The sequence below is a fragment of the Chenopodium quinoa genome, unplaced genomic scaffold, assembly GCF_001683475.1.
Source record: "Chenopodium quinoa cultivar QQ74 unplaced genomic scaffold, ASM168347v1, whole genome shotgun sequence".
Lineage (NCBI taxonomy): Eukaryota > Viridiplantae > Streptophyta > Magnoliopsida > Caryophyllales > Amaranthaceae > Chenopodium > Chenopodium quinoa.
In genome coordinates, this window is record NW_018742418.1 from 7,707,896 (window position 1) to 7,734,193 (window position 26,298).

At 34.8% G+C, this 26,298-nt stretch overlaps 2 protein-coding genes across 2 annotated transcripts; both read left to right on the forward strand.

Annotated features, from left to right (window-relative positions):
• The first annotated feature begins 3,021 nt into the window (after positions 1-3,021).
• On the forward strand, positions 3,022-10,570 carry LOC110712409. Its single transcript, XM_021890874.1, has 10 exons — positions 3,022-4,238; positions 4,561-4,652; positions 5,930-6,037; positions 6,882-6,964; positions 7,240-7,373; positions 7,979-8,028; positions 8,216-8,308; positions 8,581-8,672; positions 9,673-9,779; positions 10,260-10,570. Exons 1-10 carry the CDS (start codon positions 3,981-3,983, stop codon positions 10,299-10,301), a joined length of 1,059 nt encoding a protein of 352 aa, XP_021746566.1. The 5' UTR covers positions 3,022-3,980; the 3' UTR covers positions 10,302-10,570.
• Positions 10,571-21,850: 11,280 nt separating this feature from the next.
• LOC110707308 (protein FEZ-like) lies at positions 21,851-25,248 on the forward strand. Its single transcript, XM_021885331.1, has 3 exons — positions 21,851-22,448; positions 22,991-23,292; positions 24,276-25,248. The coding sequence occupies exons 1-3, from the start codon at positions 22,235-22,237 to the stop codon at positions 25,128-25,130; spliced, it is 1,371 nt and encodes a 456-aa protein (XP_021741023.1). The 5' UTR covers positions 21,851-22,234; the 3' UTR covers positions 25,131-25,248.
• The last annotated feature ends 1,050 nt before the right edge of the window (positions 25,249-26,298 follow it).

The window sequence follows — 26,298 nt, forward strand, 5'->3', positions numbered from 1 at the left end:
TGCACTAGATTTATCTTTATTTTTGAAAATTCTATGCGTTCTTCTTAATGTACTTTTTCCATCTGAACAATCTAAAAATCTACTTATTATTTTTTTTCTTTTACTTGCAACAGTTTGACTTTTACACTATTTATATTTATGTGCTAGTTCAACTAACCTTGATTATATTTTTTAGAGCTAAACCAAAATATACATAGTCATTTGGAATCTTATAAGATCGCCTTTAGTTTTTACTTTTTAAACATCAAATGTTTATAATTCTATGTATTGGTAATTAAAGACATTAGCAATTGAAATACTGCATTGACAAACATGAAAATAGATTTGTTCTAAATACTATATAATAATTATATATATATATATAAAGGAGTAAGTATATTAATGCACGAATTTACCCTATTGGAGACTATGGAGGAAAGTAATGATAGAATTGAATGTTATATATGAAGTGATATGTAGTGGTTAAAGATTATTTAATTCTCGTGACAAGATTTGATTGCTGTGAGTTTGTTCATGTATGTGTAGAGAGGGCAATGAATTAGGAAATGCTTAGCAGCCAAAGTTATTATCTCTTCTTTAGGGAATTGCATGGGTAGGTGGTGGGGATTTCTCTCATTAGGCAGGAGAAAGTTTTCTTGGTGATCAAGGAGGAAGAGTGTTCTTTAATTGTGTATAAAATCTCATTTAGTGTAGATGCAAGAGGATAATGACGCCACATGATAAAAGAAAGAGGACTAGTGACCATTTTAGTACAAGGTTGATGGATGATTGTTAACGAGATTGTCAAGATCAAAACATGTTACAAATCACCTACTAATTACCCACTATGTAACATTGAGTTGATGATAATATATATAATGTCCATTTGTTTAAAAAGTGTATTTTACAAAAATTTATTTCTCATAGATAATTATTTTCTCAATATGGGTCAAGCTCACTTAACATGAATGTATGAAACATCACTGATCTGAAAAGCATTAGAAGGTTGATATGGTAGAGTCGTCAATTAAATTTGATTGAAAATTTCAACATGAAATTGTCAGGCTTATGACCCCTCGTCCTCTCATTAATTAAAATGGGATAAATATCAACCCAAAAATATTTTAATTCGTTTATTTTAATATTTAACTGAAAGCAAAATGTGAATTTAACATGTTTCATTTGACAATCCTAATTGTTCACTTGATTTAGTTCACTTTAATACACATAGTATAAATAGATCTAATTGCACACAACTCATGCTTCAAAATTTGTATAAGATTAGATAAATTATATGACAGGGATGCATTTTATTTCGTGGCATGAAGCAAGTGGATAAAATAAAAGGTAACCTTTGTATTGTTGAGTGTTTTAGGCTTCTTGTCAATAATTATTAACCCACGTTTTAAAAGAAATCTACATGTCATATGGAATCATTTATTGTTTCTCTTTTTATGTCATGTCATTATCTTTAGATTCAAAAAGTTGCAAATGTGATTTGTATAAGATTTGAATATGCAACCTCAAGACTTAACATTAAATGTCTTACCACTAAGCTACTTGTATGCCATCACATTTATTTTCATGTTTTCTATTGCAACAAATGATCAAAATGTAGTGAATGATAATTATAAATAAATAATTAAGAGTACGATTACATGACCAACTAACCTTTTTAGAGAGACTGTTTGAAAATTCTAACCTTTAATTCACATTAATTATATCATTTACACCTGGAATCTACATATAGTTGTTAATGATAATTCACACTAATTCCAGGTGTGTGATAGATATGTAGTTGTTAATTCCATGCAATAATCTGAGGTATCGCCTAGGCTCAAATAATGAAATACTAGTAGATTCTAAGAGCACATACAAGTTTAATTGAAATTATCCTAAGTCACTAAACGTCTTCCTTTTATCATGTGTGGTTTCTAATGTCAACATACATCAACCATATATCAACAAGAAGTGGTAAATTATACTTTTTTATTTCTTCCTCCGTTTTTAAAAATGCATCCCTTTTGATATTACAGATTCCTAAGCAATTTTGGAGTAGAGAGAGATAAAGAAAATAAATAAAAAGAGCCCATGTGATATGAGAGAGACTTATTAGTTAAATAAAGTGATGCATCTAATCTTATATAAAATCATCTTTAAAAAAAATTAAATAACCAATTCATTGATAAAAAGCTATACGACGTTTATAAATGAATTCTAAATTTAACAAATACATACAAACAAATCAAACAAAGGTTTCCTTTACTTTATTGTAGCCAGGATCGTTAAATTGATCTTGCACTATGGTAGTCAGTGGTACATCTATCGCATTCCTGGAATATACAACTAACCTTTTTAGAGAGACTATCTAACTAAGGGTGTAAATGAACCGAAGCCGATCAATAAACTACTCGGGTTTGAGCTTGGTTGAAGCTCGTTCATATTTGTTTATTTAATAAATGAGCCGAGCTTGAACAAATTTTGAAGCTCGTTTAATAAATGAGTCTGGACACGAACATAGGTATACTCGTTCAAATAAGTTCATGAACAACTCGTTTATTTATGTTCATGAACTACTCCTTTATTTATGTTCATGAGCTACTCGTTTGATATGATAAAATATGATATCTCACAGGCGCAAAGTGCTTTTACGTGAAAGCTATGATATAAATTGATTATTTTATAAATTATTAACTTATTCACAAGTGTTAATTTAAATCTAAATTTTATAATTAAGATTTAATTATTATGCGAGTTTTAAGATTTTCAAATGTCAAAAGTACAAATCTCATTTATTATAGAAGCTTGTTTATAAATAAGCTCGTTCATGAAAAGCACTCGTTTAATAAATGAGTCGTTCACAAACAGTTTGCGAACATTGTATTGTTCTAAATGAATTGAGGGGCCGTTTGGTTCGCACGGGGTAAACGGAATGGAATGAACAAAGGGAATGGAAAAGAATGGAATGAAAATACCTTATATTCTTTATATTGTTTGTTTTAAAAACAAGGGAAACAATCCCACCACCACCACACAACCACCAATTAATCACTTTCCACCTTTTCCAGCCACTATCCATCCACCAAACCACTCGCCAGAAAATCCCATTTCCAGATTAACAATCGAAATATTGTGAAAGACCAATGAACGCAAAGCAAAATTGGAAAAAATTGACCAAGTTGACTATCAACATGAAATCCTAGAAAATAGAAGAGAGAAAGAGACCGTCAGTTTCGAGACAAATACGGCATTGAATTTGATCAGAAGGACAAGCTTCAATGTCGATCGCGGTCGTAGGAAGAATGGGAGATGTCGGCGACATTTATGAGAGGAGTTGCATCGTCATCATCTGTGTTGCCCGCCATTGACGGGCTTCTTGAAGGTCGAAGCTTCTCTCTCTTTCTCTCTCCTCTGAAACTATGATTGTGTTCGTTTTCCGATGAGAGAGAATGGTGAGGGGATTGGCGGTGACATTTTGGTGAGGGGCGGCGATGTTCCGGCGAGAAGTGGGTGAGGGTGGCTGATGTGGGTACGGTGGTGGTTGGGGAAAGGGAATGGGAAAGGCTAGGGGGGGTGGGGAATGGGAGTAGAAGATTTTTGGGTAATCAAAAGGGAAAGGGAATGATAGAAATGGAAAAAAAAAAAACAACAACAAAGGGAATGATTCCTTTGCTTATTATTGCGAACCAAACGACCTTTGAGTTTAAACAGTTTTTTGAGCTCATTTGAAAGTCCGAGATCATGTTTGAACTTGCCTATAAAATCAAACCAGAACAAGGTAAAACTCGGCTCGGCTCATTTACACCATTTAAGTTACGATTCTTTACACTTCGTAGTATTTAGTAGGAAGTACTAGTTGCCTAGTTGGTATATTCTCTCCTTATCTTCCTTCCTTTTGCACTTCAAATCCAGAGTCATCTCTAGTTGATTCATCACTCATCAGCCATCCACTCTTCTTCTTCTATCTCAAATTCTCTCTTCTCCTCCACTTTCCACCATTAATGGCGTCAACCCCATTAACTTCTACTTTTTCCGGCAATTTTTCAACCAATCTAAACTCAAATTCTTCCATATTTCGACCAAAACTATGCACCCCCTTTTCAATTAACCGCCATTTTCACACCCTTTATACATACCCTCCTCAGAGCTTCTTACTTCCCAAATTCACTGCTAATGGAAGATCAAAGACTGGTACTTTATCACGTTTACTACCAGTTTCTTGCTCTTACAATTCCCAAAACGGCAATCCTAAACCAAAGGTATCCATACCCTAATTAAATGTTGATTATTAGTTTATCCCTCATTAATTACATGTTTCAATTGTTTAATTTTTGGATTGTGTATGAGAAAATTTGGAGGAATTTGGTGGGGTTGTTTCTGTTTCTGGGTTTGGGAATTGTTTGTTTAATTGGTGGGATATATTGATTGATAATTAAGTGTTCTTGAGTGTGCATGTAAGTATATAATCTTGGAACGATATCGAATATGATGGTTGTGGGATTGAAATCTTATTTGAGGTGCGTATGTGATTAGATAGTTTGGCATTGTATTGAAATTTTACTAATTGTTGTTGTTATGCAGGGAGGTGGATTGGACTGGCCAATTTTGAAGCGTTGGGATGTGCCTTGGCCATGGCAAACCGTTTCGCTTACCTCGCTTGCTTGTGGAATAAGGTTGATTTTCCCCATTTCTTCATGCCCTTTTAAATTTTGATGTATGAATTATTCTGTGGTTTGGGTGTTTACTTTTGGGAGTGGAGTGTGGTGGAGGAGAAACACACTTTTAGTAGGAATAGGAGGATGTCATGAGAAAGAGATAATTAGATGACAAAGGTATTAGTGGTTTTGGAAAGGAAGTTATTTGGTAGATCATTGAATCAAGGCACTAGGCTACTTTGCTATGACCCAACCGCATACGTTGATAGGTGAATGGTGATGATGTATCTATCTGGACTGGTGATGATGTATATGTGACCATGTGTTTAGATCAATATGTTATGGAGTTACTTGGTAGTCTCTTTTTGTTGAATGCTTTTTTTTTTCTTTTTTTTGTTGAGGAGGTGTAATGGAGTGTTGGAATCTATACCATTTCATTGCCATTCTTAATGCAAATTGCTTGGAGGGAGCACATTGAGTAAAGAAAAAACTACCACGGATATTAGAAACTGTGATTATGTGAAATATACTTGAAAGGTTCTTTATTACAAAATGTGGCCAAAATCTTGATACTCGTGTGGATAGATAATGTTTACAAGAAGAAGAAGAGAATAGAAAGACTGATAGTCATTTGTGACTCAGGAGTAAGGACGACGACAGTATTTAATTTTGGAGCAAAAATGGAATTTTCTGTATTGTTATTGACCTTTTTAAATAGAAAGAATAGAAGTTGAAAATACAATTGATAAAGCCTAGGCTGGGTTGTGATTGAAATGATTCTATCAGAAATCTGTTTAAAGCAGGTCTCCAAATTTTAATTTCATATATCCACATCATTTTATGTAAAATGTAAAATCTTATTGATTGAGAATTTGAGGTCAATTTTTTTGGTAAGAGTGGCAGTTAATCATGCTGCATATATGCTTGGCTATTTTTTTAAACTGTGACTAGAGTGGAATCAATATATTTTCTATGACAAAGCTGTCACATATGATATTTTGTGGTGTAAAGTTAGATTGTTTAGCTTCTTTGTGGGCTGAGGCTGTTGGGGCTTTTCAATATATTTTGCCGGGTAAACCAAAGATATTGGCTATTGTAGTTGGGGATTTTTCAGTTACTTGAGGACATCTTATCCTCTTTTTGTACTTTATTCTGTGTAGTTCTCCTAAATTGTTTTACTTATCAAATAATAATAAAAAAAAAGCACATATTCATCCGGTGGATCTTTCACCATGATAGAGGTTCGTTTACTACAATATCTTACGTGAATGTGTAACTGATGTGATTTTAGGCAGTTTTGTGGTAACAGGTTTGATAGAGGCGCAAGCATTGCCATATCTTGGATTTAACTTTGGGGATTTGACGTTAGATGAAAAGGCAGAACTATTGTTTGTGGATCAAGGGTAAGAATTTGAAAAAATAACATTGAATATAAATCATTTTTGTGACTTCGTATCATGTTTTCTGCTACCTATGTTATGTTGGATTTTTCTGTTTATCATAAAACCATGATTAGCTGTATAATTATTCTATTGAGCATTCAGCATATTGCTGCAGTTCTACAAATCTAGCAGGAAAATATGAACCAATAAACTTCAACGGAAGGTCTTCAGTTGCTGCTATAGTCATTACTTACTGAAAAGTCACATCACTAGCAAATAGTCATTACAATTTCAAGTTCTGGCCTAATAACGCAATTAAGGATATTTAATAATAATACTTTTGAATTAGAGTTTAAAGTAAGCTAAGTAATAGCTAAAAATAAATCAACTTGCCAGTGAATAGATCAAATGAATTCTGGGATCCAATCCGAATTTTTGGAAATCAATATCCAAATCTGTATCCGATATCCGCTTTTTCGGATTGGATATCCGATCCGAAATGAAAACTCGGACCGGATATCCAAAAGATCGGATTAGATGCGGATCGGATTCGATAGTTTTGCATAGGTACTAATGTGTAGGTCTTGGCAAGTGTAGATAGCAAATATTTGCATGGCTGCATTTATGAATTTAATGTCATACCTAATATTGTACGTCACACCATTTCAAATTCAAGTAGTTAGATCCTGTGAGGTCGAGACTTGAGACATTGTAATTTGGTGAGAAAAGAAGTTGAAAACCCTGTGGTTGAGAAAAAAAGCAGTTGGTGAACTTCCATTGATTATAGTTTTGGTTTCTCTTTGTGATCTCAGAATTCAATTGCACCAAATTTTTTTAACATATAGGACATTTCTTTATTGTGCAGCATAACTACAGCAGCTGTTTTAGGAGTCCTTTTCAGTCTTACCAAGTCCTTTCAGCCACTTCCCGATGACCTCTATCGATATGGTATTGTTTTTAATTTCTTTCTTTGGCATCTACAAGTTCTAGTCAGCTGTAGTGAATCTAACCATTAAGGTTATTCCTTGGATCTACAAAAGCTTCTTTAACGATTGAAATATTTAAATAAGAATTACTTTTTCTGGAAATTGTTTTCTCCAAATTTATGTTTTAGATTAAGACTCTGCTTCACTGATTTTTGAAATGATGCTATAATTTGGAATGAGATCATAATATTCTGATATCTGTGAGACTCAGAGTTTTGTGTGAATGAATGTCGTCAGATTTGAGAGAACCGTTCAATCTACGAAAAGGATGGCTGTTATGGGCTGGGATTGGGTTTGCTGGGGCTCTTGGAGCCATTGCATTGACAGGAGTAGCTCTGTCCTTCTTTAATGGTGAGAACCCACAAAGAGAGGTTAGAATTATATGCTATGTTATATATTGATGTAATTTCTGAATTTTTTCTCACCTGAACTACAAAATGAAGTGCTGCTTTATTTGTTCTTCATTCATCAAACTATGTTTGTCTCATTGAACTTCTCATGGTCTTTAAGATACTAATTATATCATTATTTCAAAGATTCGTAAGTCTGATCAAAATGTTAACTTGGACACATTGGAATAGAAATTATACTCGTATTTGCATACTAACTGAAATGCTTATAGCTATGTATGTATGTATTATTTTACCTTTGTTCTTATTATTTAATCTTTCTTATATGTTATATTCCTGCGTGGTTTTTTTTTTTTTTTTTTTTTTTTTTTTTTTTTTTTTTTTTTTTTTGCATTCAGGTTTATTCCATGTTATATGTGCTTCTAGATTTTGTTGACTGTATATGATGATTAGGTAAGCTAGAGGGGCATGCTTTCATGTTGCACAATAGTTCCTTCTGTTATAACCCCTGGAAGCTGGATGCTTCTCTTTATTATTTTGGAACTTCATTATGTTTCTCATGAGTTATTAGTTATTAGAACTCCAATCTTTGTAGGAATTCTTACCAACTTACGTTCTTTTTTCAGACTGATGCTCTGGTTCGCTTGTTGCCACTGATTGGATCATCAGAAGTTAGGTAGCTTTCAGAAAATGCACCTTAATCATATTTCTAAGTGTACTATGTGATGATGCTATCAAGATTCAGGAGTGCTGTACTTCTGGTCTTATAGGCACAAAATCTGTGTTTTAGAGTTTTGACTTTTGAACATCTTCTTTATTGCCTTTTTATCAACTTATTTTTTTTTTTTCCCAATTGTTTTCAGCACAGTCTGCTTGTTGGGAGTCACTGGCTTTCTTGCTCCACTACTTGAAGAAACTGTATTTAGAGGATTTTTTATGGTATCCATGACAAAATGGTATGCTGGACTAATTTCTCTAGACTTCCAGCTTCTTTTGTACTCGATGATTCTATTCTTTTTTTGGATATGTGTGGCTGGAATATTTCTTTTAGCACTTATGCTGCATAGTTGATATTTACGCTAAAATTGATAAAGTGAGGATGTAATGGTTCCTTGCCACCTTACAAAAATATACGAGTAACAATTGAGGAAGGTTTTTGCAATTATTTCTATCTTGTGTATATAGGAAACTGTTGAGCAATCATAATTTTTTTTTTAACTGGCTGCAGGATCCCAACTCCGGTAGCTGTGGTAATTAGTGCTGCTGTATTTGCACTTGCTCATTTGACTCCTGGTGAATTCCCCCAATTGTTTGTTCTTGGTATGTCCAATCTTATTCTCAATTTTTATATATGGTTACTCATGTCGCTGCACAAACTATAGTCATATATTGTGAGATCCATGGTTGTTGAATGTGATTTATGCTCTAAAGTAATTGATTCAGATGATGCCATATGATGGAAAGCTTAGAGAGAATGAAAGAAAGTTTAATTACATTGATGTGATTTTATGAGTTTATATAGTACATGAGTAAGCAATAAATTACGACTAAATACATTTGACTAAGTACATTAACTAAGAGTTGGATATAATTTGACTATCAACATAGTACATGAGTAAGCAATAAACTACGACTAAATACATTTGACTAGGTACATTAACTAAGAGTTAGGGATATAATTTGAGTATCAACATAGTACATGAGTAAGCAATAAACTACGACTAAATACATTTGACTAGGTACATTAACTAAGAGTTAGGGATATAATTTGACTATCAACCTTTTTATTTTTATTTTTTTTTATTTTTAATTTGACTATCAACCTAAAGTCCTAAATGAGTAACTTAAGGGATTACACAAACTATAAACAGTAACTAATGATGGTAAGTCATCATAATCCTTTACAATTTGTACCTGTACCTAGTATTATGGAGAAAAGGTTCCAGTGTATTAAATGGAAGATTGCAGTCCTTCAGTTTTTCTGAATTTTGAAGCAATAATTTTCAGTTCCTGCATTGCCTTAGATTGGTGTGCCACAGATGTTCTCAGTTCATATATATTCACATATATAGTGTTCTAGGTAATCAATAGGAAGTCCTTTGTGTTTATTGATGTTGCTTTTTGAAAAAACTAAAAATAAAAGCTGAAAAGCCAAATCTCGGGGTTAGACTACGGGGAAAAAATCAGTCATGACAAATGGCATAAACAAGTTTTTTAATGGCCTCCTTTGTGCTTTATTCATCTAGAACTTTAATTTTATCGAGATGCTGAATTTTACACAAGTGAGAAACATTCTTCACAAGTTTGCATAATTTTGCAGGTACTGCTTTGGGATTATCATATGCTCAAACTCGCAATTTGCTAACTCCCATCACAATTCATTCGCTCTGGAATTCTGGTGTTATCTTGCTCCTTACATTTCTTCAGGTACATTTTGCATGCCTTCTCTTGCTTTATGGTTCGTAGATGGGTTCAACTGAAAACCAAAAGGCTCATGTCTAATAAATTTCCCATTGCGGTGCTATTGATTTTAGTAGATCCTCAGAGACTCATAGGCAGCTTATATCTCTAGTGTAAAGATTTGTGCCTTGTCATTTTTTTTGCTTCACAGAATTTATGTCCTGTACAGTAGCATAGATCTGTAGTCATTTGTAGGGAAGATGTAGTATTCTTTGAAGTAGTATTTGTAGATGAAGACTATTCTCATTTTTTTTTTTTTGGTAAATGACTATTCTCATTTATTGCGTTCTGTATTTCTGTTGAATGGAACAACATTTGATAAACTCGTAAGTCATTAGTCAAATATGTAAATCACTTGGGCAATTATAATAAGGTAACACCTCTTTGTCTTGGATCTATAATATTTTCCATTCTCATGTCATAATTTTTTTATTTAATTCTTTGCAGCTCCAGGGCTATGATATCAAAGAACTTTTGCAGTCTCAGTAAGGAAATACAGTAGGGAAACAGGTGTGCAACACCGCCACTTTCACGCCAATCCAACCTCAATCTTGGTTGCCTGAATTTCTTAGGTTTTACCTTTCTTTGGTCCTTTGACTTTCGTACTTAGGTGAAGCGCATGTCTTATACTATATTTTCAAGCCAAGACCTGTAAATGGATAAGTATATACTGCTAATAAGTCAGGTGTACATGAAAATTTCATGTTGGTGGCCTAATAAGTCATATATTGCCCTAATTGTACAATATTATTGTTTTATGAGACGGTGTGTATGAACTTTGGTCAGAGTTGATATTTGATTTATTTGTTTCATCCATAACTAACCACAGTTTACTTGCTTATATGCTGCCATGCAGCCATGCTGGCTCTTCAGATCGAAATTTCCAACATGCGTATCGTTCTTTTTATTTTTTTATTTAAGGTAAGGAGAATGACCTTAACCGTACCTTCACGGTTTTTTTGGTCCGGTATTTGCGGATTAGACACTTTGAGAGTGAGGGGGAAGGATAAGGGATTCCCACCCTCAAAGTGTCTTAGTGTGGATTGAACCCCCAACCTTAAAGTTAAAAAGTACAATCCTTATCGCTAAACCAAGATTAGCTTGGTTATATAATTCATTCTTGTCATTTGCCAAATGTTATTTAAAACTACAATGTATTTATTTGGGTATTTGATAAATTTTACTGGGCCGAGCACAAGTGCACATAGTAGGATTGTATGTTGAAATTCCATATATTTGTGGGCCCAATAAATGTTGTGCAGATAAAAAGGAGAAAAAAAGAAGTGGATTTCAATAATATTCAATGTTTTTTTATTGCGATGGTGAAGGTGGAGTTTTACCACCATCTTTTTTTTTTTTTTTTTTTTTTTTTTTTTGGAAGGGAGTTTTACCACCATACTTAATTACTTATGCGTTGTACTACGTATAATGGATAGAAAGTTAGAAATCCTTTTCATACACCTGTATCTTACATCAAGTTAAACTTAGTTTAGTGGAAAAGATTTCAATTTCACTAGGGACACTTATAGGGTGGAGATTCCTTATCCTTCCCCCCCCTCACTTTTAAAGTGTCTAACCCGTAAATTCTAGACTATAAAAGCCGTGAAGGAGGTTTGATCAAGATCCTTCTCTTTACCTTTTTTTAAAAATCTCCTTTATCTTATGATATTCTAAAATATTAAGTGATAAAGTAGTTTATTATTAACACGTCTAAAACACAAACAAAATATGTACATTCATTGAATGGTTTGGTGATTCGTTGTTTGATTAGTATTTGAATATTTAAAGTATGTATTAATTTTGATGTCTTTAATAGTAAATCAAAGTTTGTGGTTAAAGTTACACATTAATAATATAAATGTCAAATCATTATACCTTAATTAAAAAAAAATTAAAAATAAAAACTCCCTCAGTTCTTCATTGTTCTACTCACTTTATTTTATTTATGATATGCACTCTTAGGCTCTTAACCATTTATCCCTTTAAAACCACAATAATTAGAGCAATTCCGATCCAATGGTTGTAGCTAGGGGCTGCTTGTAATTTTTAATAATCCCTAGCTACTGGCTTGATCATTGGAGCTGAAAAATGCAATTTGCTTGGGAAAAAACTTGTCAAAATAGAATAAATAAAATGAAATATCAAAAGAGCTAATTAAGGAATTGAGATTCATTTAGATAGTTATCTAATAGCTAGCCATTAGAACTCAAAGGAGCTAAAATGACAATTAGCTTAAAAATTTATGTGGCAGGGAAAGCTAATTTGACAATTAGCTTGCCATTAGAGATTTGGAGTTGCTCTTACACACACTTGATTAGCTTTTATTTTATTATTCACTTTTTTCCTACACTCACCCATCATTTAACATTATCATTCTTATGCCATGTTCTTTTGGACTTCTCTGCAAAACTTTTCAGTTCAGTGTAGCAAATCTCAGTCTAAAAGAACGAGACTTTACTTTATTCTACTTTCGTTTATCTTACACACGCTCACCCTTTTAACATAAGGAGTATCGTAAATTTGTAAATTTATACGAAGTATTAGGTGAGTTAAATATAAAAGAACATAGGGAGTAATTATCGACTGATTAATTATTACGACTAATGAAAATATAAAAAGAATGGAGTTACTCCTTTGACAAACCGAGTTTAATCAAAAAGGAAATGACTTGGACATATAATTTGGACATTAAATAATAAACATGAGACAATGGAATAACATTGAGATTAATAATAGAAATGCTTGGAATTCAAGAGTTTGACCCAATATTTAAACTCGGTCGCACGCTTGGGTTCATGTAACAGACAAAAAGGGTTGCAAACGAGGGGCATAGATTTTTGTCAAATATAAAAAAATTGAAGTTCCCAAGTTTGGGTCCGTTTGACTAAACCGGGTCTAATTTTCACATTTAATATGTTTGGTTTTTTGGTACTACACTTGGTGTATACCCATTGGATAATTGTTTATTACTTGGAAAATTCGCATTTACTAGAAATATTTATGAAATAAATGTGATTGTTGAGGAAATTGGAGTGCAAAAACACAAAATTTCAAACATTAACTATAATTGATCTAACCATGAAATTTCAAACTCATTGGTACGATTAATCGATAATGATGTGGGTTAAGTGAAATTGGTATAATCGATGTGAGGAATCCCATGCCATTTTATGGGTCATTTTCCAAAGCCCACCAAATTAAGTGTAAGTTGACTTATGCCCAAATCAATAATTTGTTTAACTTAATTAATTGGTTTCGTCAACCATTTTCAAGACCTTGGGTGTGAATCATTTTACCTTTAATTCATAAATTAGTTATTCTATGATTTTGGAACCTTCACCTAAGCTTATGAGTGAAGTGTACAAATGTAAATCCCAACATTTTGAATTGTAATAATCCATTACGATTTTACATAATAACAAAAATATTTAAGTGTTACTCTCCATGTCTCTTTTTGCTAGAGTAAGTATAAAAACTTTTAGCAGAAACTCGGTCTCGTAATAAAGCTATCTTGTTCTCTCTCTGTTCATATTTGTTTGTCGCGACCTATTTTTGAATCATTCATTTGAGGATAGAGGAATTTTAATGATGAGGAAACTTAATAAATATAATAATAGCAAATATAATTATGTGGGATCATCTTAGATATGTTTCAATGTGTAGATTCAAAATATGAGCTTTTTATAAACGAGAATGTTAATGATCAAATATGTGCATTGAAAACTATGCCAAAAAGCAAATGGGGCAAACAAAAAAGAATGGAGAGAGAATAATATGCTGCATATGACCGTACCTTTGTTGTATTTAGTTTATACAAAAGAAGAATTTATTCATATAGGATCTTGTTATTAATTTGAGTCTTCGCATCTAAACTTGTATTTTCAAAATATATTCATTAATTGTAAAAGTTATACACTGTCATGTTTGAAAAGGTAAAATGTATTAAAATTATCATAAAACTAAAACACATGCAGTAATAAATACAATACTCAGTCATGAATTTGTGGTGGTATATATATATTTGTGTGGTATTTGTATCGTATATAGATAATAACATCTTCATACGTTAGAGTAACTATCTCTTATATTTATATTTGAGGTTGAGGTGTTGGAATAGTGATATTTCTCCCCATAACTTTAATTTTTTGTGGTTTAGGTATTAAACTCATGATTCTTTTTTAAGGATTTTCTCTTCTCTTGCTCTTGAAGTGTTACCTTAATTATATTTTCTCTTGTATTTTCAAGATTCAGTCTCTTGTGGCTAGAGACTTTTGTTTATACAACCTAATTTTTCATTTTTGCAATTATATTAGTTTTAATCAAATGAATGCAAAGTCTTCCATTTTCCCAATTTTTTTGCGTTCTCTAATTAAAACATATTATAAAGAAAAAAAAAATATTTGTGTGAAATAGTGTCCAATCAATTATTATTCGAATAGCGCCTGCTCCGGTAGATATTTCTCTATTTCGAAATGTATCAAAACCTTGGGTAGTAAAAAAAAGGGGGATGCTGTATTTCCAGGATTGGATTTCATATTCGAATAAACCGCGTAATCGTAAAAAAGTAGGTTTTTTCGCTATAGGCCTAGCAAATGAAAAATTGGGATAGGATCCTATCCTATAAGATCGCCCCCCTTCAAAGCCGGACGTGAAAGTTTCCCCTCGCCCGACTCAAGTAGTTACAGTAAACAAATAAAGAAAGAAATTCTTATTATTATAGAAAAATAACAAAAACCTACAAAGTCAATCGATTTACAAGAAATTAGTGGAGAGCTGGGATACATTCTGGGTCCCTACCCTCCTAGCTATAGCGAACCCGATTTTGTTGAAGATGTGAGCAGTTGCACGAGCACCAATATCTTGTATCCTAGCGAACGCCTAAACCCGTTTCAGCAACGTAACAACATCCTTATCTAATTCCCCCAATAAAGAAAAGGAGAAAGGAAGTAAACCATAGCCATATTATTATTATTATTATTATTATTATTATTATTATTATTATTATTATTATTATTATTATTATTATTATTATTATTATTATTATTATTATTATCATCATCATCATCTCAAAAACAAAGTCATACAACGTACAATAAATTAGTGGGTATCCGAGATACAATATGGGCCCCCACTCCTCTAGCTATAGAAAAGCCTACCTAGTGAAGATATGGGCTGCAGCACGAGCCCCAATGTCTTGCGTCGTCGAGAACCTCTGAACCCGTTTCAGCAACATAACAGCATCCTTCTCAAATTCCCCAAGCGAAGAAAAGGAGAAGGGAATGAAACCATATCCAATCAGTTGACAACTAGCTTCATACTTCACCCGCTTTCGATGAGCCGCATCAGCTACAACCCGTCCAGGAACAAAGTTAGATAGCCCAGTCTGCGTCAAAGGAGAAGACCCTGTTACGTCCACACAAACATTACGACCACGATCCCAAGAATAAAGTAACACATCAGTAGGTCTGAGGGGCCCATTATTCTCTCCGGTCAACCCTATGTCCACCTCCTTTCTTGCTGAAATCCCAGATCTGTAGCAGATATCAACAAGGGTATCCCGAACAACATTATGCCGATGTTTAATACCCACAATACCAGCACACGACACCGCGTGATCACCAAAAATATCCCCAGTAAAAACCCGAGAACAAGCCGAGCACGGTGTTGAGATAGAGAACAATGGAACACCCATCCTGTAGCACAACACACATTGGTATGTCTTAGCGTTCATCGTCTGACCTAACCCAGAAATAGGGACTGCCCGAAGCCAAGCAAAGGTGTGATCTCCCTGCTGCGATTTCCACAATGCTGATTGCCGAGGAGATAAAGAAAAGACGGATTCTGCAGAAGCGATAACCTTTGTGAAATATATATCTGCCAATTTCTTCATGAGTTTAGGGGCAGCGATCTCACTAGGATTACACATAATGTCAGACTCCGCTATTCCATTAAACAGACTCAACGCATCGTCAAAGGCTCGTCCAAGACCAACAACGCCAGCATGCAGTAGAAGTTGTGTTTGCAACCCAGCAGACTGTAACCGAGATGCAAGAAAAGCATAATGACGAACATCACCAGCGGAATATACCCCAAGCCCTCCAAACGCAAATGGTAAGGTAGCAAGTCGCCATTGCCACTCGCCAAACCCCGGCCCCGAAGCAGTAACAATACGCTCCAAGGAAGATCGAAGAGCCCCGTCGAAAGTACGCTGAGCCGCCTCAAAGGTACTAGGGTAACAAGTACGCAAAGCAAAGTAGAGTTTAGAAACTCCGGTACAAGCCCTAAGTAACAATAGCTCACACTGAGGATCATCAAGCTTGGCAACCTTATCCATAAGCGCAATGGTCTTGGTCACCCTCTGCATCACAAGCTCACCAATAAAATCGGAATCAGAACTAGCGGGACCACCAAGCAACTTAACACCACGCAAAGGTCGAGCAGTATCAGGTGGAAATGCACCCACAAGCTTGCCTCTAGGGTCTTCTGAAGGCCAGAAAACTTCAGTTTTTTCCACATTAAGATGTAACCCAAAACAAGGCCCTTCCTCCATAATCAACTGCAGAACCTTCCCCACCACCAACGTGTCACCAATAACAGTGCCATCATCCAAATACCAGACCTGAAAACAAATATCAAAATTGTCCCTGATTTTACACACCAAAGGCTGTAAAATCAAAGCAAAAAGAGGAGGACCAAGCAGGTCACCCTGCTGCACCCCCTGAGACGACCATAAGGTGTGATCCCCATAATCAATCTAGCTGGATTAGAATAGCAAAATTCAACCCAACGCGAAAGGCCCGGACAACGACGACGAACTTCACGTAACATGGCCACACGATCAACTAGATTGAAGGTGTTTTGAAAATCCATCAATAGCATAGAAAGACCAACATCAGAACCACGATCCTCAATCAACCGATTTACAGCATGAAGAATCGCCTCACCTCCCGAAGAAACACCAACACCAAATTGGAGACCAGCAAAGTAACTTTCTAAAGAATGGCCAACCATAACAACACCGACCTTCGAAACCAGACGCCGCCAAACGGTACCCACTGCTATAGGACGAATACCACCACCAGGCTTGACCAGTGGAGTAAGAGGAGCACTAGCAATATACTCTCCTAGCTCCGTAGGACACTTTTCAGCAAGAAAGAGATTAACCACCTCGGAAATAGAGTCAACGAACTCATCTGATACAGCCACAACAGCACCACCCAAACAATCCATAAGGTGCTGAGCACGCAAACCATCCCTACCACAAGATGTGCCACGCGGAAAGCTCTTAATCCGATCCAAAACAACATCAGAAGTAGTAACGAGATGAAGGCCATCATCAGGTATATCAGGCAAGGATGGAGCTGGAGAAGTAGGGTGTTTAGACTGTAAATATGCAAGAGTGGCGTCATTATAAGGAGCAACGCCTAAAGAAGAAAGAACCCGGACTGCAGTGGTATAATGACCATCACATATCTTCCTACGACACTGCTTGATATTCCGCTCTTCCAAATCAAGGTCCTCATCACCAATAACCGTCAAAGAAGGAGAAACCTCCGCCAGAGTTTCCCTCACAAGCTGTAAACTACCACCGGGTGCACTCCAGGAAAAAATAGCTCGGGATATACTCTCTTCCTGATGCCGACGCTTCATTGAAGACTGAGACTCACGACTACTCCGCGGGCGAAAGGTTTTAAGGATGCAAAGAGGTAACACCAACAAAGAAACCACCAAGTAGAAATATCATCAGGCTTAAAGATCACCTTATCAAGAGCACCTTTCAGAACCCGAGAGAACCCCAAATGACACTTGGGTGGGATAGACTTCAACCCCCTAGAGAACAAACCATCAAGGAGAGCCACATCAAAACCACACTGTTGATCTTGCGCCAAATCACCCAAGCGCCCGAGCTGAGGAGGAGAAGAGGGAGCTTGTGGCTTGGAGAAACCATAAAGGACAAAGCGAATGACACCATCTCCTTCATCCGGGGGCGACACAAACTCACCCGTACTATGACGGCACTTAGTACGATGCGTATGCGTTCTGTAGAAAACTCCACATAACCAAATCCCCATACGAGAAAAAGTAACTTCAGCCTCAGTATAAACAACCAAATTAGAAGTAAGAGAATATCGGGTGATATCCCAAGCACCAATACAACAATGACGATCAGAAAGATGCTTTATAAGAGAACTCCTAGTAAGGCCATTTCCACTTCCATCTTGACAACCACTAAGACCCACAAAAGGGACAATGAAACTTCACAACGGCAATAGACATAGCAACACACAACCACCAAAAACTACAGCAATAACTAGCCGCATGAAACACCAATAAAACCAAGACACACCAACCAACACCAAAACACCCAAAACTGCACCAAAACTACACCCCAAGCTGCACCAAAACTACACCCCAAACTGCACCCAAAACTGCACCAAAAACCACACCCAAAACCCTTGACAAATGCAAAAATAGAAGCTTAAAAAACACCCTCAATTTCGCCCAAACCAACACCAAAAACACCCAAAAAATGCGGTTGAGAAATGACACAAACGTGATCACGAGCTTTACCTTATCGATGCTGAAAACAACCCAGCAAACAGCCTGAAAAACGACCCAGCAAACAACCTACATGATCACGAGCTTCACCTTACAGCTGCAGCCTGAAAAACGCCTTGAAGCAGCCTGAATACCGGAATAAAAGCGCCTGAAAAATGACCTTAACGCAGCCTAAAAAACGCCTTGAAGACTCACCTGAAAGCTGGGATAAAATCGCCTGAAAAAACGACCAAAAACGTGTTGATAATTTAGAGTGTCGGAGGAGCGCTCGCGCTTCTGAATCGCGCTCGCGCCAGCTAGGCGCGACCCGCGATAAAACCGCGCATAAACCGCGATGAGTTTCTGGAAATTCTGGAAAAGTTTGGAGGCGCGCCCGCGCCATGGCAAGGCGCGGCCCGCGCCTAAATCGCGACAAAATCGCGTCAACTTCCTGGAAAATCAGAAAGTTGAGATTTCAGAAGAGGAGCGCCCGCTCCTACTATAGGAGCGCCCGCTCCACATTGAGGAGCGCCCGCTCCTCCTTGTGGAGCGCCCGCGCCTCTTCGCACGCGCCCGCTCCACATTGAGGAGCGCCCGCTCCTCCTTGTGGAGCGCCCGCGCCTCTTCGCACGCGCCCGCGCCTCTTCGCACGCGCTCGCTCTTCTTGCCGTTTTGCGGTTTTATACGACGGTTGATCCTATTATATAGGATGAAGTTGTTTCGAAAGAAATACAGAACCTTTTTCTCTACAATTCTCCCTAATTAAATTTCTCCATCTTTCTCTCAAAAAACTTGCAATCTTTTGTGAGAAATCTTCTTGATTTTAGTCTTTCTTGTGAATCATTTTATCATCAATTTGTTCTTAGTGCAAAGAACAATTGGGCTGACTTTTGTATCTCAAAGAGTATTTCCGGATCAAACCCAAGCACCATTGTGGGGGAAATTAAACTCTTTAGGAATGTATTCATACGCCTAAGTCAGTGTATCAAGGATTGAGACTTAAGTGGTCACCGATTTCTCATGTTCATGTTGGATGTAATAGCTTGGAATAGAGGCAAGTAACATATCTTTCACAACTAGTGTTTTCTTTGTGTTTTTCTGTATTACTTTGATAAATTGGTGTTTGGTTGTAATACATTGAATTGTATTTGGTTGTTTGTATAATTCATTATCAATTATACATAGTTAGGTTTTGTTCCCACAATTGTTAAAGTACTTCTTGTTCTAGAATTACTTGTGAACCTAACAAAACGACCACAAACTCGCTTGAATACCGCCTGCAAACAACCAAAAACAGAACATAAAACAAAGCCAATCTTTTACACACAAAACGATGCCTGAAAACCGCCTGATATCACCCCGGAACCAACGAAAACAAGCCTGAAAACACCCGAATTCTGCCCCGATACTGCCCCCGAAACCCTTGAGAATTGCCTCCCCTGAAACGCCGAGAACCACCCGAAACACCAACACCCTAATCGCGCCAGAAAATCGCCCTAAACGCCGGAAAATTAACGTGGAACCTACCCAACCCAACAGCCCTAATCGCCACAAAACCGAGAGATTTTTTATTTTTATTATTTATTTATTTATTTATTTATTTATTCATCACCCATATTATTTATTTATTTTTATTTATTTATACTATTCTTTAAGAATGGATGTAAATATATGGAAGCAATCTGCATGGAGTAACAACTCCATTTGCCTATATAAATATATAAGTACTCCATATAACTCACTTCATGAGGGGTGGTAATTACACTAGCATTAATTTTGATTATGTAATTAGTTACAAAAACCAAAGGCTAGTTAAGTTATTTACTAGCATTAGCATAGGTCATTTGCTGCAAACCCCTTGTATTAGCTACTATTACTAATAACTCTTTAATTATGTGCTTAAGAGAGTAATTAGTGGGCCACTCTTACCACCCATTAACTAATTTTGTATATTATACTACACCTCTCATAACTCACTGCAAGGAATCTGAAGTAATTTGACAGATATAATTAAATAAATTTATAAATAAATAAAAATGGTCAAATAATCTGACAAGTCAGTGGAATAGAAGCTCTGAAAGAATGGAATAGAAATGGAGATTTTCGGATCTTGAGAAACTCATATCTAGCTACCTATTAATTTAGATTATGTAATGAGTTAATTAATTGAAGGCATTAATTAATGTTAATTTTTTTGTTTAGCATAAGTTCAAGAGTACGTGGAACTGAATAAATTTAGATTATGATTTTTGGCTTCTTGTGTCTCAAAGTCCACGTACCCTTAGACCGTCACACTTATAATTAATATTCAAAGCTTAGGTTATAATATTAAATTTTATTTATAACTCTCCTGAGATTGCTTTGTCTTGATGCAACCTTAAATATTTATCAGAAATTTGAATGTAAAAAATTAATTATTGTGTACTAATTGACACAAATGGTGATTTCAATGAGCTGTTTATTTGCTTGTTTCATCCATTAAATGATAATAATTTCATAATTTTTTTTTTCCATTTATAAAGGAAAAACATGAATAGGTTCATAAGTACATATGCGTGTTATAGTGTAAAGTTGAAGCATAAGATTCCCTCTATCTATTAAATGAATGATTAAATACTTGTTACATAGCTTATTGTAATATGAAGTAATAATTAGAGATGACATAAATTTGAAAAAAATACGTACTGATATTGGTCGATCATACATGACGCGCATAAAACTGATAGAGTGATAGATAATGTTTGACTATGGCGCATTATATTAATGCTAGACGTAGAATTGTAAATACTATATACTCTAATCAAGGGAAATTCATAATTATATTAAATAACCTAATAAATAATACAGGGTATGAACTAAGAAAGTTGGTTATAAAGACAAATGACTAGCTAGGAACAATCAAGAGAACTACCATATGTGTCCTTTACCGGAAATTAGTTTTATCCTGAACTCTACTAAAATTTACAACTAATTTTGCCGAACAAACGTTGAATACATGCGATAATTATTTTATAAACAAGTAATAAGTTAGCATAAATTATGTTTTCAATCTCATTTGACTTACAGTGTGTTTGGATAGATGATTGAGAAGGAAAAGAAGGGAAGGGAGTGGAAGGGGAGGGGAGGGGAGGGGAGGGGAGAGAAGAATGATGAGTTTTTTTCTAAAGCTTTCCATTGTTGGAGAGATTAATTTATTACAAATTAATTTCTCCATTTCTCTCTCCTCCAATTCCCTCCCTCCCTCATTTGTTAGAGGGAGCCCCAGTTCCTCATCATGAGAAACACTTTTGTTCCTCATAATGGAATTTTGGAAAATAATGTGATGTTTTTCACTAGTGGAGACCGCCTGTCAATTTTGGGTGAACCTCCTTACTCTTGACGCATACCCCACGAGGAACAGGGAATTACTCCATTTATTATCCAAATAAAAGATTGTCTACCCCTCCAGTTCTCTTCCTTTCTTTTTCCTCCATTTCCTTCAATCCAAACAAATTGTTAAAGTCGGTTTCTTGGTAGTTGTCACTTAACCCTATGAGCTCATCACAACTAGTAGTAGAAAAAAAAAAGATAGAAAATTTCATGAAAGTCACCAGAAAAGGCGGCTGATACTTCGGGGCTAGCTCCCTTAGAAGGAAGCATATAATGAGCTTCAAACTTTGTAAACTTTACTCATTCTAGAAATCTAACTCTTACTTAGTACTTCTTTCACTCTTTTTTCTCACGCTTTAGAGTGTTTCATGCTATATGTTTTGACTTATAAAAATTCTTAGCTTCTAAAACAAACCTTTTGCTCAAGATCAAAAATATATTTAAACATTTCCTCATAGCTTAGATACCTTAAAGATTAAGGAAAGTTAATTTAACGGATTCAACGGTCCAAAGTAATGGAAGAGACAATGATTAAAGATTGTAGTATGAATGAGAAAACAAATGAAGGAGAGAAGGTAGACGAAGTTCTTCTTCCCGGGTTTCGATTTCATCCAACCGATGAGGAGCTTGTAGGGTTTTACCTTAAGAGGAAGATTCAACAACGTCCTCTTTCTATTGAGCTTATCAAGCAACTTGATATATATAAATTTGATCCATGGGATCTTCCAAGTAAGATATATTTTATTAATTATCAACTTATATTACATAATGTACCTTTCATGTTATTGTACGTAAAGGGAAAAATAAACCTAGTAGATCTTATGAACTGATATTAATAAACTTGATGCATGTTTTACTTACATGTTTTTCTTAATTAGTTATATTTTTCATAACTATCATGTACTCTTAAACCTTATTAGGCTTATTCTATATTATGATAATATATCTTGACTTTTTCCCCCCTTTTTATCTATGACTCAATCCGTTTCTAAATAAGTAATATTTTCGCCTTTTAAGGCCGAGTTTTTTAAACTCTTTACCTTTACATAAAGGGTTTTTATTTTTCACTCTATTTTAATTTATTGTTAAGAAGTTGAAAACTTTTTTTATATATTTTCTATGTATGACAAAATGATAAAATAATGTGGATTAATAAGTATGTTATAAATCTTTTTTACATCAACATACTACGTATTATATGACTTTTATTTATTGGTAAAAAAGTATAATATTGACAAAGTGATTAACAAACTTTATGTTTTTGCATGCAGAATTTGCATCTGCAGGGGAGAAAGAGTGGTATTTTTATTGTCCAAGGGACAGAAAATATAGAAATAGTGCAAGGCCTAATAGGGTCACCGGAGCAGGGTTTTGGAAAGCAACCGGAACGGACCGTCCGATCTACTCATCGGAGGGAAACAAGTGCATAGGGTTAAAGAAGTCCTTGGTGTTCTACCAAGGTAGAGCTGCCAAAGGGGTCAAGACTGACTGGATGATGCACGAGTTTCGCCTCCCGTCTCTTGGCGACGCTACGCTTACGAAAAGATGCGTGGATAAAAACCTTCCTGCTAATGTAAGTACTTCTATACCATGTTTTCCCTCTATCTCTTGTCAATAATATACACTATATATTACGTTGTTAATCAACGAGAGTGAGGAATGACTCAAGTGGTTAGAGCTCCCCTCCCGATTCCAGGTGATCTTAGGATCGATTCTCATTATCCACCCTTGTGGCTTTCTAAACACCAAAAAAAAAAAAAAAATTCTCTTTTATTTGCTGGGGGATTGGGGTGATAAGAAAATAAACTTAATTAGTCAATATAAATGTATCTTATGTACTTATTATTATTATTATTATATTTCTTAGTAATAACATGTAAAAAAATTTACTGCTATATAGATTCCCATAAGTTAATTAAACCGGCCTTAACTTGCAAAGAAATTATGTAACGAATTGAATAGAGCCTTTCGTCGAGAATGAGTGTAAAATAAGTTACCGGAGTTATTAATTTTCTCACTTCGTATTAGTGTACATACATTATTATTATGTTTATCGTCCAAATATTTAAGTACTAACATTTAACTAAAAAGAGTGAGCCGGTGAGGTAAAAACGGAAGTGGTTGATTCATAAGGGAAGAGATAAATCAACAAACAAGTTTGAAAAGAGAGAACAAGTAAAGCACTAGAACCAAGGGTAAATATTATGGACAAAAATGACCGTTGCAAGTAAAAGTTACGGCATAAACCTAACAATCGTCCTTGCATGGAGCAATAACCAAGAAACCCCAGAAATTTCGTGAAACTTAGCTTTGTGGTTTGAACAAATACAAGTTTATAATAATTTTCTCTTTTTCATGCTCACCTAAACTTCTTGATTGAAACAAAATTACAAATAATTCAAATGAAAGTACGTACTAATAAATAAATTAGTTAAAATATCAAGGATCTCAAAAAGAAAGACCATAAAAATTAAAGTAAAAGTTATTTTGATTATATTATAAAAATTTAATAAATTACTTAGTTAAGCTAATATTTCTTTTGGTTTAAACATGCAGGATTCATGGGCAATATGCAGGATATTTAAGAAAACAGGCCCTACAAATTCAAGGACCCATTTCCATTCTTGGGTATCTCCTTCACCTGATCTGACTCACCCGAACCTTACGTCTCGTTTACCACCATCTAGCTCTTGCAACAACCCTAACTTTAGCCCCGATAACATGATCAAAACTAGTTGTAGTTCTCCCATGCAACAACCAAACTCTAGCAACAACATAAATGAATTAGACCAATTTTTGGGGTCACCTGATAATTACTCATCATTCTTAGATCAAATACCAACTTTCAAACCAATTTACCCTACTACTAGTACTTATAACACCGATGAAACAATATCGAACGATAATAATTTGTTGGCGAATATAGCAACCTTGTTAGATTTTCCACCTTGTTACACCTTGCCTCAACTTGAGAACCCGTCTGATCCGTCCAATAAATCGAACAACATCGATACCTCATCGATGTTACTAAACATGTCGTCTTCAGTTCTCGGAAATTTTGATAAGCATACGGATGGGAACGCGGAATTTGGCATGCTGCCTAATATAAATGGAAAATGCCATGATTTTTCACCGGTCACATTGTCACAAGAACACATGCAACGTGTGAACGTCGAAGATGATGAACAAGTCCATCGTGAATATTGTGGTGATGATCAACAAGATTTTGCATGTACTTTGTTGGGCAATTTGAATAATATGTTATATGCTGACGATAATGGCCATCAATGGGACGGGATTGAGACCATTGGTTCAATTCCGATTTCAGACTTGTTGCCACCGTTGGCTATGCCTGAGACGTGGAAGTCATCCTCCTCTTTGATATGGGATTGTGCACCACCTTTGTCATAGCAATAATAATGTCATAACAAGTAGTGTAATAGTTTTGTTAGATCTTAGAAGTTGTAACATCATTTTAACTATTCTTTACTTCTTTAATTTCTGATCGATTAGATATATGTTAACTAATGCCAGGGATTAATAATGGAAAAGATGAATTAATATCAGATGTGGATGATTTTTCAACGGTTATTTGAAAAATGAATACCATATTATTTTAATGATATATAATATGATCGGTTTATTTTTTCACGTTATAAAATGGCCACAATTAGTCTTATAATATCTACAATGTAAATATAAATTTTAAAAATTTTAATCCAATATAAAATAAATATTTTTTGAGAAACTATAAAATAAGAATAAAAATTACATAAATGAAACTAAAAATTTGATAAATAAAAAAATATTGATAATACTATTTAATACCATTAATAAAGTAATATAACTAATTACTTGGAAAAAATATGTCAATTATGAACTATATAATCATAAAACATTATGGTAGTCATATTCAAACCACTACTGTAAAATTTTCAGTAGTTTGTACGTGAAATACATAATTATGTCTTATACTATGTTTTGTAGAGGGATTTACTTCAACCTATTTTGACGGTTAGAACCTAGAAAATATGTACGAGTACTTTTTTTTAAGGCAAATGTACGAGTACTTCGTAACATTGAAGAGTAACAAAAAAAAAAAAAAAGGAAATTTAAGATTCAAAAGGTCGTCTAGGTTAGTTGTCTTTGTTTATTTCATATTCATAAGCTAATAGTTCGAACTTTAAAGATACCCTTAGCCTCTTAACATTCCCAACAATACATAAAATTTAATCAAAGAAATATCTTAATTATTACGTACAATAAACTTTGTTTCTTATTTATTCCTGGTGTTATAATAGACGGAGCACAGAGACGAGGAGGAGGTAGAGGTGACCTTCAAACATGTAAAAAATTGAGGTTCCATCATAAAAACCCATTATGAAGTATAAAGGTATATTGTTCACACTTGCAACTTACAAAATACTTTCTCTATATATATACACGGACTACTTTTTAAAATATTAACTTTTATATTGTAATCATTATCTCCATTATTTAATATTTACAACTTTGAAAACTTTTATCTCACAAATAATACTCTAAAGTTATAGATAACAAATAATAGAGGTAATAGAAT